Source organism: Nestor notabilis, unplaced genomic scaffold (genome assembly GCF_000696875.1).
Source record: "Nestor notabilis isolate BGI_N333 unplaced genomic scaffold, ASM69687v1 scaffold5827, whole genome shotgun sequence".
NCBI classification, from domain to species: Eukaryota; Metazoa; Chordata; class Aves; order Psittaciformes; family Psittacidae; genus Nestor; species Nestor notabilis.
The window spans coordinates 69,388-81,839 of record NW_009937081.1 but is presented as its reverse complement, the minus strand read 5'-3'; the positions used below and the strand labels follow the sequence as shown (position 1 = coordinate 81,839).

The 12,452-nt window shown below is 46.1% G+C and overlaps 1 protein-coding gene across 1 annotated transcript in view; it reads right to left on the bottom strand.

Annotated features, from left to right (window-relative positions):
• The window catches only part of TANC2 (tetratricopeptide repeat, ankyrin repeat and coiled-coil containing 2), a gene marked incomplete at its 5' end in the record, with an annotated part of 99,891 nt that overhangs the window by 23,176 nt on the left and 64,263 nt on the right, over positions 1-12,452 (bottom strand). Inside the window, 3 exons of the mRNA XM_010018652.1 lie at positions 997-1,233; positions 2,227-2,349; positions 6,373-6,481. Of these exons, the coding sequence (XP_010016954.1) occupies positions 997-1,233; positions 2,227-2,349; positions 6,373-6,481 (469 nt within the window). The remainder of the gene's footprint in view (positions 1-996; positions 1,234-2,226; positions 2,350-6,372; positions 6,482-12,452) is intronic.

Below are 12,452 nucleotides of genomic sequence, written 5' to 3'. Positions count from 1 at the left end.
GCCGCACCGCGCCGCCCCCCCCCCCCCCCCCCCCCCCCCCTGCCAGTAAACCCTTGCAGTGCTTCTGCAACGTATTATTTCTCATTACTCCTATTATAAATATGAGAAATAATGATTATATCAAGATACTCTACTAATTTTATAGTGATATAATACATATGAGAAATATTTCTTATATTATAATATATTAATATTACTAATATGCTAACATTTCTCATTTCTCACCCCAGGCAGCAGTCAGTGTTGTATTTTCTATGCCAGGGTCAAACATCTCAACCTCCAAACTAAAGCCAGCTGGTTTTGGGGTATCTCCTCTATATCCCTATACAATTAGGGATACTCAAGGAAAGCTATGAGTGGCAGGGCTTTAGCATTTCACTGTTTAGCCTAAATATTCCTTTTCTCAGAGATGGAATGCTGCTTCTTACCAAGGAGTGCCAAGGGAGTCACCCAACTCTCTCAGAATATCCCAACAAAAGCAGAATTCCTTTCTTCCTTCATACTACCCTTGCCTTATTACAGACAACATGGCGAGATCTAACCATGGCCCTTAAGCCATCCCAAGTTTCACAGCAGAACTATACAACCCCGTGTTTTGCTTTCTGAACTGCAGCTAAACATATAGAGAAACCACAAATTGTTTCCAGGAGGCTCCACTTCAAAAATCAGGGCAATTTTCTTCTTCAACAACACACTGAAACTTGACTCATGATACACAATTAAAACTCCAAACACTCACCACAAAGTTAAACAAAGGGTATTTTTCTGGGATGAGTCTGAGAGGAGTGTTTGGAAAAACGTGTCTCAAGGAGGCGTTTCAAGAATGCCCCGTGCCACAAAAGCAACGTTGGCATTTTAACCTCGTGAGGTTCAAGGACCTCAAGCAAAGCCGACCCTCCCCAAGCAGCATCACGCATCCTGCCTGCAGCTTGTGCCCTGCCTTGCATCAACACGGACCAGTTGAAATCAGCTTTTAGAGGAACGTGGTCACTTCACCTTGGCCTTTTTCTTGCAGAGCAGCACAACGATGCTCAGGAATCCAGCAGCAGCCGCGTAGCCAAGGGGGGTGAGGCCACTTTCCGAAGCGGCGTCTACATTGGCCCCAAATTCCAAGAGCAAAGCCACCATCTCAGTGTAGCCCAGGTGAGATTGGACACACAGAATAGGGGCGTTGTTCAGGACCTCAGTGCGGTAATTCACATTTGCACCTCCCAAAATCAGCAACCGACTGACCTGCAGAGGGAAAGAGGAGCTCCTGTTAGCTGGGCTTTATGGAGACACTGGGTTATTGTCAGGGCCCAATGCACACCTCCAAGCAAACAGCAAAGGACTTAAAATGCTGAGTAGAAACACTTGCCAAATATATGGTCCCATTTTAGGTAGAAGGAACAGTTTGATCCTCCCCCTGAAGGTTGGTAAAGTGGCTTGAAGGGTGCAGAACAAAGTCACTACAGCCACGCTGCAGCAGCTGGGGACACCCATCTCTCATATGAGGATGGACACTAAATACACAGCTGGAGAGAATAACTCAACAGACCATCCTTCCCATGGGATCCCCTCCTGGCATGGCTTTGGTCGTCCTACTGCACTGCCAGGCTTGCACAGCTCCCTCTGCACTTGGCTGCAGCGGAGCAGGCCCTACCTGCTGCTGGAGAGAGCGGCAAGGAAGGGACACGGGGACAGACCCTGGGCTCACCTCGCCTGTATGGGAAGGAGCTGGGGCAAACTTCCTTCCAGGAAACCTGTATCACTGTCTGAAATCCCATCTGCTATAGAGAGGAAGTCAGCTAAGCAAACACATTCACCCTTACAATGCAAATAGGCATGAAGTGCCTGAAGTAGCACAGAAGCACGTGCTGTTGAGTTTAGTGTTGCCTCTGAGTTAGCGCCTGTGACAGCCCTTTATGGGGCTGTCAAATTCCAACACCAGTTGTCACATCCCACAGCCCTGGGGAGGAAAACCTCAAGCAAACCATTTTGCACAGGCACAACTTCCCTATTCGCTCAGTGCAATTAAAAGCAGACCCCTGGTTAAAGTAGAAGAGTTGAAGGATCATCCCAGACAGTAACACAATCCCTATTGAACTGACGGGCTCTTTCCAGCTCATGGGAATGCCCAGCACTGCCTGAACAGGAGCACTGCCACAGGTAGGCAGCTACAGTGAACTGGGAGTTTCTAGTGGGAGTTCCACCCCAGCTCTCCTCCTTTTCCTCCTCCTCCAGTACCTTTATGTTTGGGGTGTAGAGATTTCTTAGAGATGCCAAAGCCATGGAAAGACCTTCTGTACTGTAGGAGATCCAAAGCCCTTGCAGGATGGAGGAAGATACCCCAACTTTTTTACTCAGCCCCTAAAAAAGAAAAGATGACTTAGATCCAAGCTTACAAACATGCTCAGTTACACAGGGTAGATCCTCCAGGACCTTTGGACTTCAGAGAGTTTCAAGACACTAAGAGCTATACACAAGGTAACGTGACAATTTGCCACAGCCAACCTTTGCAGTGCATTAATAGGCTTGTAGGAAGTAACTTGCAAAGGTACTGTAGCCATTTCCTACCTCTAGGACAGGCAAGATTAAACTGTGAGCAACCCAAATCCACTCAATGCCATGCTAAGGAGCAGAGCAGGCTTCTCTTGTCATTATTTTCTCTTAGTAAAGTACACATTATTTTGGCAGAACTGACTCACAAAGTCCCCTTATTATCCAAACAGTTAAACAACATGACCATATCTGCTCCCAGTAAGATAAACTGAGGAAGTCTCAAGCCCAGCCTAGAATGATATTCTCCTATCTCACACCAGACTGTCTCCAACCCTTCTGGCTGATGTCCATGATCAGACAATAGGTAATATATATAAGGTTTCCCTCCCTCCTCTTGAAGGAGCAGCAATTGCTCTGGAGCCAACAGATGGGAGCAAACAGCTGGATGGGAGAGGAGAGGAATGGGGTTTGCAACTCCAGCAATGAGCTTGGTGGTGGGATGCGGGTACATCCTCTGTGCTGCTGTTCTGCCATCAATTTACCATTAAAGCCTGCTGTTTCCATGGAAACCCTACAGACATTTTTAATCCTGTTTTGATATGCAAACCCTGATTTCTATCTTCTTCGCAACACCGCGTGGTCATTTCTAGCTGTGCAAAGCAGCAGGATCCCATTTCACTTTGGAGATCTTCTGTACGACAGACTGACATGGATGGTGTGGGGAAAATCAGCAGCAGAAGGTGGGATTTGTCTCCTCTAAAGGAAGATGTGCAGGAATCATCATCTAAGCCCACTGCTGGACTCAGCTGCAGACCTCTAATACCTACGTGTGAAAGATACTCTGAAGCATCGCACCAGCCATCAACAGCTTTGTCACTTTGAAACCGTTTTACCATGGCAAGAAGCAACAGATCAGACAAGCTCTTATAAATAAAAGCTCCCTGTGCTTGCTCCCTTCAAAATGCAGGCAGCTAAAGAGAGAAAAATATCTGCTTGTGTAAAGAGGCAGAAAAAGAGCTCAGGAATTTCAGCCACCATTAAATGCTGCTTTTGAAATGACACAATGCAGGACATTAGAGGCCACTATTAAATTTCAGAGAACTCAGTACAACTGGACAAATAGAAACCCAATTTGATAATCAATGGTTAAAATAATCTAAAAATAGCTATAATACTATCAAACCCAGAAATAAACTGTTTGAGTCACCATCAAGATCAAGGGAAATAGTCTGCATTCTCAGAATAGCCATCTGTGGATAATCACATAAGCTATAGAAATCTTAACCACTGGATCAGAATATATATGCATAGATATCAGTGCAAGACATAAAAGGTGACATTTATCCTTTAAAGAATAAATACAATCAATACCATTCTCTTTCAGTGACTGCAACAAATCGGTGCTATTTGGTGGAAGGTGTCCCTGCCCATGGCAGGGGGGTGGAAGTGGATGATCTTAAGGTGTCTTCCAACCCAAACCATTCTACAATTCTCTTTCTCATTTTACAGCTCATATCTTGCTTTTTTATTTCCCTTTTCGGCCCAGAACTGTAAAGCAGGATGAATCCTTCAGGAAAAGCAAATCCCAGTTGGACACAACATCAAACTGAAATACCAGCAGCAGGGATGAGGGACACCTATTTCTTGATTACTGACATTTTAGCTAACTGAGATGAAATCAAAGACTTCTCTTTGGTTGATTGGCAAAACAGATGTCAGCCTGGAGTTTGGGTCGTCTTGTATCATTACTGCACATTTCTCATCTTGCCCTTTCATTCCATGCCAGGCTTTCCAAGCTGGGCTTCCATATGCTCCTGTTAAGACTGGCAATTGCTTTAAAAGACTAAAACATTTGTACTTTTGGGGGTTTTGGTCCCCAAACTGTTTAAGGATGTTTGTGTTTAAAAGAGAAACCCCGCAGATCTCAACCACGAAGGGAAGAGGGGAGTGTGAAAGCTTCTTACCACCCATGTGTCGGGTCATCACCTTGTGCCTAAGCATCACTGATGTTTTACACCTGGGAGTTCCAAGTGTCCCATCATTACCTTGCACAAGGTATCTCTGGATATGAACTAACAGGGACTGGGGAAGGACAAACAAGTTTTCTGCACTATCTAATCATAGTTTGTCTCTAAACTCAGCTCTCAGTACTCCCTGGCTGGCCGAAAAGCTTTAGCCCTGTTCTAATCCTCTCCTTCATGATGGGTACATAAAATGGAATTCCAATGGCATTGGACCTCCATAGGTACCTTCAAAATTAGGATCTTTGTGTCTGTAGAAAGCTGCTACTATAACGTGAGAACTTCAGGAAGAACACACTGAACTGATGACCTGACTCGCTCCCTGCTTGGCAGGAACCCCAGGCCATACTGGTAATGGCTGCAGCGAAAGACCAGGCAGAGTGAAAAGCTTGAATGGAATAAAACATGCTTGTTTAGAAACAAATATAGTCAGGAACATCAGGAACAGGAATCTGTGTCCATGATCTTAGAAATACTTTCTTTAAGGAATGCTTGACATCTTAAATGTTGTCTGCAATATTCCAGCTTGATGCCTCCTTCAGAACCTAATACAGCTTTTGTTTCACTCGGAAAACCTCAATAAACACTTGTTCAAAACAGGAATAAAAAGAAACCTCTCCAAGGAAAAGCTAAAGACAGAGTTTTACAGTGGTTTGGATCCAGCTAATCCAAACGCTTTGGAAACTTCATAGTACTTCTAAGTAACATGCTGTTATGCTTATCTGTCACTGAGACATATGAGTCTTGCTGCACCCAAGGACTGTGCCGAGCGATGATGTGAAACAGAAGGTTGTGCTGATATTTTTCATATGCTAATTGGCATTTTCTCCTATTGTAAATATTGCTCAATTATATCTGGAATCTACAGGCAACTTGTCCATTTAATGGAAAATGGCATTTGTTTAGAGCCTGAAACCCTGGTACATGTATCTGCTGTGGAAGTGTGAAACGAACCAGATTTAGATGTAAATGGCAGCTGAAGAGGAAACTCACTGCTGAATGTGGCCTTGGGAATGGAACTCCAAGTCTGAATATTATACACTGAGGGGGTAACATGCTGATCCAGGGTTCTTCTCCCTTGGCTCCAGCCATCGCCTTCCCAAACAAGGAGACTTTGCTACTACACCTGGTGGTGAACTCGGCATAGGGAGCTCAATAAATAACCCCAACAGGACCGACACAAGGCAGAAACTCTCTGCTCTAGAAATCTAACTGGAGTGCTAAGGTTTTTCAGTCTATAACATCATATATGGACCAGATAAAAATACAGCCTCATTTTTGAGCTGTGGCTGCCCCATCCCTGGCAGTGTTCAAGGCCAGGATGGACACAGGGGCTTGGAGCAACCTGCTCTAGTGGAAGGTGTCCCTGCCCGGGGCAGGGGTTGGAGCTGGAGGAGCTTTAAGGTCCCTTCCAACCCAAACCAGTCTGGGATTCCGTGATCCCATGATTTCCATCTTTCGGTATATGGGCCAACAGGCACAAGAATGACACCTAGTTTATGGGTCATATTGCTGCTCACACTGAAGCTTGCCTTTCAGTTCTCCACGTCCTAAATGCCTGCGTGAAGAGTAAAACGGACCATCAGATTTTCTCTTTATGACCTAAATGTTACAGATTACATGGAAATAAACCTGTTAGGGGGGAAGAGCAGTTTTAGGTAAGGAGGCTAGCTGTTGAAGGACAGTTTCATTCCAAGGATTTCTTAGATCCCACTGCCCACTTTCTAAAGCTCCCTTCTACAGCAGCCTGAAGCAATCACACTTCTTAGAGCAACCCGAAAACAAGCAGAGCTTGAACACTGCCAGAGCTGGCAGGTTACACACAGTGGGGATGAGGTTAGCATGAGTCTTCATGTTCATTTTCTGTTACCTTAAAAATATGTGCTTTGAGAATGTGATGTCCCAGTTCAATAGTTTGCTGTCGATTTAGTTTTCCTTCTTGACGCGAAAACCAGAAGGCAAGTAATGTGTGGCCACTCCTGAAACCAGAAGAAAGATGACGTTAGGATTTGCTTGTTACACCACCAAAACAACTTGTGATAACATTCTCCTGCTAAGCCTTCAGCTTCGGGAAACAGAGCTAGGCTAATTCTACCTTAAGAGACCACCAACTAATTGCATCCTGTATCACTGGGGATGAGGGATACCTGAAAACCCCCCTACCACAGCAATAAAACAACGTGTTTTCCATGAGCAGATGTAGATTTGGAAACAGCAGAGGTACAATTTCATGAAAGCTGTAGTGCTTTGATAGTCCTTTTGCAGAGGACAACTGGAAGATGGTATTTGGAAAGCTCACCACCAATCCTGAAGTCATCAGAAAATGACATATTTAAAATAGCCACACTTTGAACAAACACATTCTTTACCTGACAACTACAATCTCTACGCTGTGACGAGTCCTGCAGAGTGAAGCAACTTTCTTTTTCTGTAAAACTCCTTCTAAGCACATTCTCCAGCTTTTCTAGTAATAAAGATGCCCCTGGCAATGATGTGCCAGGTTGACAACCAAAGCAAATTAACTGAGCTACACAGAGCCCTGGCTAAGGCAAAACATAAGAAAAGAGACAGTAACTTCCTCTGCTAATGGTGATTTTTACTGACATTTTTAAACACACAAACTTCCAGCTTGGAAGTCCCAAAGTTCAACATGGCTGAGCCTTCCCAAAGATGCCAGAAGCTAATTCTCTGCACACACACACACACACAAAAGACACGGTGAAAAGATGTGAGGCACTGCAAACCACCTCTGGACCGGTTGGAGATGTTGCTCCATCCCTGGCAGTGTTCAAGGCCAGGCTGGACGGGGCTTAGAGCAACCTGGACTAGCTGAAAATTTCCCTGCCCGTGGCAGGGGGTTGGAGCTGGAGGAGCTTTAAGGTCCCTTCCAACCCAAACCAGTCTGGGATTCTATAATTCTATGGATATGCCTGCAGATGCAACAGCAGGAGATGCAGCAAGCAGCGGGGGAGGCCACCAGAGCTCCATGCTTGGACCTCAGTGGGCTGGGGAGTTGTGGCTTTCTCAGTTTTGCCAAGAAATCTGTATTCTTCTTGAAGCCCCTGGGTATTCCCAAGGGAGTCCTTTTGAATCCACTTCATTTCTGGAACTTAATGAAAATGTGACTATACATAAAAGCAACCAAACCCCTTCCAGCCAAAGAAAATAAAACATGATACCAACTGTGGCTTTAAAAGGGCTTTTAAGGACAAGGGAATGTTCCAAGCTCATCACTATTTCATAAGGCAAAGAAGTACATAGGATGGCCAAACGTCGAGTATTACAGAACACAGAAGTGTTCACAATGGTGAGGATTTTCCGGCGTATCCACATCCAGGGAGAATGATTCATGTCTCAGAAGAAAAGGGAAAGACTTGCAATGCCTCCCCCCCCCCCCCCCCTGCCAATGAACCTCCTTTTGGACCGATGACACACGGATTCATCCGAGCCGAGCTCAGTGATGCTCTGCCAGACCTCGTGGTACTGGTAGGACGTGGACATGAGCCCACTGGAGGAGTGGGATGAAAACCAAAGCTTGCTTTCAAGGCAGGACTTGCTCCCCAGGATAGGTGAAGAGTACCACATCCCATTTACATGTAAGGAACGAAAACTCCTTCACTGCTGAGTCATTCTATTGTGCCTCTCTCCAAAATGCCATTACATGTATAGAGGCACCATCAATGCAGATAATAACCTGTCATCTGAAATGTTTACACAGACTGAGAAGACCCTTCACTCTTAGGCTTGAGCTTAAAAAGAAACTGAAGAAAACCTGTTTTTTGCATACTTTGCCTGTGAAGCTCCTCCCCAGAGGAGCCTCCCCAGATGCCATGTCAGGATCCCACAGCGCCACGTTTCCCATCACTGGAGAAGGAGAAGCTCCTCCAGATGGTGACTCTGCCCATCAAGATGTAGCTTCAACGCCTTTGTGCACAGGGCAGTGCCACTGATTACAACGCGTCTGTGCTGTGAGAACTCTCCATGGAGCACCAACAGAAGGGACAAAACATAAAAAGCTCTGAAAACAGAAGGGCCTTGGAAGTGGTTGTAGCACCTTCAGTTATCCACAGCTTGTTGCTTTGCCTTTTTTTCACTCTTCCTCTCTTTGTTCCCCACCATTGGAGTGGGAGAACTTCAGGTCAGAGCCTTTTAAAAGAGAAACACAAATGCACTTGCTCATTACACTGATAAACCTTCGGGAATGCCCACGGAAAGGAGAAATGGGTCGGAAGGAAACAAGTGACTATGAAACACAGCTTGAGTGTTGCTAGATAGTGATAGAAGTAAAGGAGTGCAGGCAGCATGTGCTAGATGTTATCTGTCCCCCTTCAGCCAGATGATAACCTGAAATTGCTCTAGAACACTCCACAGCTCATCAGATTCGCAGCGCCGCGCTTGTGGTTTGGAGAAGAGCCAATGCTGAGAACAACCAGCCATGGGAATCATCTCCCCAGGGAAGTGGTGGACTCCTAGCGCTGAGCACTAGGAAGATTTGCCTGGACAGGGTGTTGGAGCATCTAGTCTAGGTCACGCCTTGCCTAGAAAGGTTGGACCAGTTAATCTCCGAGGTCCCTTCCAACCTGGGATTCTGTGACTCAATGTGCTACCTCCACTGGAAGGTTGGTGGAGCAAGTTAATTCAGAGCCACCAGCTCACTGCCCTTCTTGGGGAGATTCACTGGGCTGCCCACTGTGAACCATGGCTTTCTGCTCCAGCTCTGGGAGTGGCTGCACATGGGTCGCTGCAGCCACCCCTCCCTACCTCTGTGTTTCACATCACAGAAGAGGAAATAATACCTGTTTTTTGCTTGTGGATGGAAAACTGCCTGAAATGATTTGGGAAGGCTCTGAATGAAGCTGTAACTACATGAATCCTAAGCATGGATTGAAGATCCAGAAGCTTCTAACGTGCCTTTTCTTTGCAGCAAGAGATGAAGTGCAGCTCCCATCTGACACACAAGCCCAGGTTCCAGTGTGCTCCTAAACTGCTTCTCAGCTGCAGCTGGCAGGGTATTTACCTAAATGTAATTATATGCATGGCTTTGGCTGTTATGAATAAGGCATGTATGAGCTATTCCACAATCAAGTACAGTATTCATGAGTAATACATTCCCTCTGCAACGTTTCCCAGACCTTGGCTTTGGGCTTGTTGATAAATACTTGCAGTCACTTGTTCTGTCAACGTTAACTGCGTGCTAAACCAGACTACAAGAGTCCAGGCTTTTTGTCTGCTCCTTCTTTCTTTTCTCTTCTCTTTAACGGAGCAGAGGAGGGTAATGATTTCTCCATCAGGGAGCACAGTGAAATGATTTGCTTTGAACTTCAGTACTGCAGAGTTTAGCAGCAGAGATTGTTCTATTTTTAATGTAAGATTTCTTGTGAACAATTAATAATGCTGCCAGCTCGGTTCTGACAGCCTTTGGCTGCTCTCACAGGCTGCCTGTAATGGCCAGGGGTGCACATATAGGTATATATGTGCACATACATGTTTTATATAAACATGAAGATGAGTCTACCTCCTTCCAAGCCCCAGCACAGCATGAACTGGTGCACATGTACAGCAGCTATAGGAAAGATAATGTAAGCGAAGACTACGTATGGACACAATGGGATGCTGGATTCAACAGAGTGGTCCCTACGGCTCCCTTATTCACCCAAGCTGAGGCACACAGAGCTCTGGGAGCAGAGCAAGGTGATGTAGGGAGTTATCCCTCACTGTGCCCCCATCCCTCGTGCCATAGATGGAAGGGGACAAGGTGTCACTAATGAAGTACCAGTGTGACCAAAGAGGTGTGATGGAGCATGGGGAAACACAGAAGAAAATACTGAAAGCTCCCAGATCTGTGCTTCCTCTATACTCTTCTATCCCTCAGGCAGAGTAAAAGAGATTTAAAAGGGTGTAAAATTATTCTGATGTTAAGGCATTACACTACCAGAGTAAAAGACAGGCAAACAGTAAGTGAGAATCAGTCCCATTCACTTCTGAGCATACCCAAGTCCAAATTCCCTGATTTACATCCACGTCTCCCTTCTTCCAGCTAACCCCACAAAACCATTCCAAACTCCAGAGATTTGACACGGTGCCCAGTGAATCTGGTCTTCTAAGGGACGTGTGTTCACATTTTACTCAGCTCTGCAGAGTGCAATTTCATAACCTGGGCACAGAGAACAACGTCTGCTCTGACAAAGCTGGAGCTGCCTTTGCTTTCAGATGTCTGTCCAGCCTGCAGAAAGGCCAGGCCCTGCTCAGTGAGCTCCTCCTGATGGATCACTGGATCACCACAACTGATCTATTGATTTAGTTTCCCTCTGACTGTGAATAGGGAGGAATTAAAGTTCTACAAGCAAACTCAAACAAAGCACGTGATATTCTTTCCTAGAGAATGAAACCCTGGTTTAATTTGCTGAGCTAACTGGGACAGCCAAGTTCAAAGGCAAGAAAAATCTTTCCATCCCTCAGGTCATATCTCACTGCAGCAAGACAAGCTATGATCAAAACCCATCCCCCTGCCTAGCAGTAACCAAGGACACAGCAGAAGTGTGCTACCAGTTCTAGCTGCTTTAGGAAGCTGCAGACACCTTTCTAATGAACAGGACAAGAAACCTCTGGAGCATGGCTGCTGCTTGCTTTCTTCATGCAGCAGTTGGCTTCTTTGCACTGACACGTTCATATCATAATCACAGAGGAACACCTAATAGCCTCAACTGTAAACTAGAAACCCATCATTCTGGGCATTAAACATGAGATTGCCAGGCTAAAAGGGGCTACACCTGATTATCCAAGCTTTATAGTACAGATCCCATGGATCTGTTGACGCATGGATTCAGCCTTATCATCTGTACTATAAAGTCCAGTCCAGACAAGGCTCAACCCATGCAAGAACCACAGACCTGCACACCAAGTCCAGCACCCTGGGTTCACTGAAGCAGCTGTCTTAAGAAGCCATCTGATCATGAGTTAGTATTTCAACCATGATGTGATTGCTGGCCTGAGAACTTCTGCTTGACAGGAGACAAAGCACTGCACAAAGAATCCATATCCAGTCATCATCCTCACTCTTAGCTCTTCGTTACCGTTCCTCATGGCCTTGTGCAATCGAAAGCAGTAAAAGCAGCAAACCCATGATTTGTGTAAAGCAGAGCTGAAGAATTGCACAAACCACTCTGAGCATTTGAAAAGTACAAAGGGAACCACTTATCATCAGGTTTATCCTTAAGAGCAATTTAATTTGAGTAACAGCATCCTGGTGATGGAGGACTTGAAAGTTTCTGATACCTCATAAAATCATAGGCTCACTGGATGTTTCCTCACTGCCAGAGTGTGACTTAACACCAGTAAAACCAACACCATCTGCACAGCTACAGTCCTGTTCACACCTAGAGGGACATGCCCAAGAAACACAAGCTCTGAATTCAGCCTTGCCCCATGTCCCCAGGCGGGCAGGGGAGGCTGACCAAGTGCATGGGACATGCAGCAGGAGAGGAACAAACAGTAGTTAACAAGATCTGCAGCATTACGAGATGCTTTAGAGCATTTCCCCCTCTGCTGAGCTCTGGGGAGACCCCCCCTGCAGCCCTGATCCAGCACCAGCACCAGAGGGACGTGGAGCTGCTGGAGTGAGACCAGAGGAGGCCCCGGAGCTGCAGCGAGGGCTGGAGCAGCTCTGCTCTGGAGTCAGGCTGAGAGAGCTGGGCTGGGGCAGTTGGAGAAGAGAAGGCTCCTCAAGGGGACACCTTAGAGCAGCTCCAGTGCCTAAAGGGGCTCCAGGAGACCTGGAGAGGGGCTTTGGACAAGGGATGTAGGGACAGGACAAGGGGAATGGCTTGAACCTGCCAGAGGGGAGATTTAGATGAGCTGTGAGGCAGAAGCTCTTCCCTGTGAGGGTGCTGAGGCGCTGGCACAGGGTGCCCAGAGGAGCTGTGGCTGCCCCATCCCTGGCAGTGTCCAAGG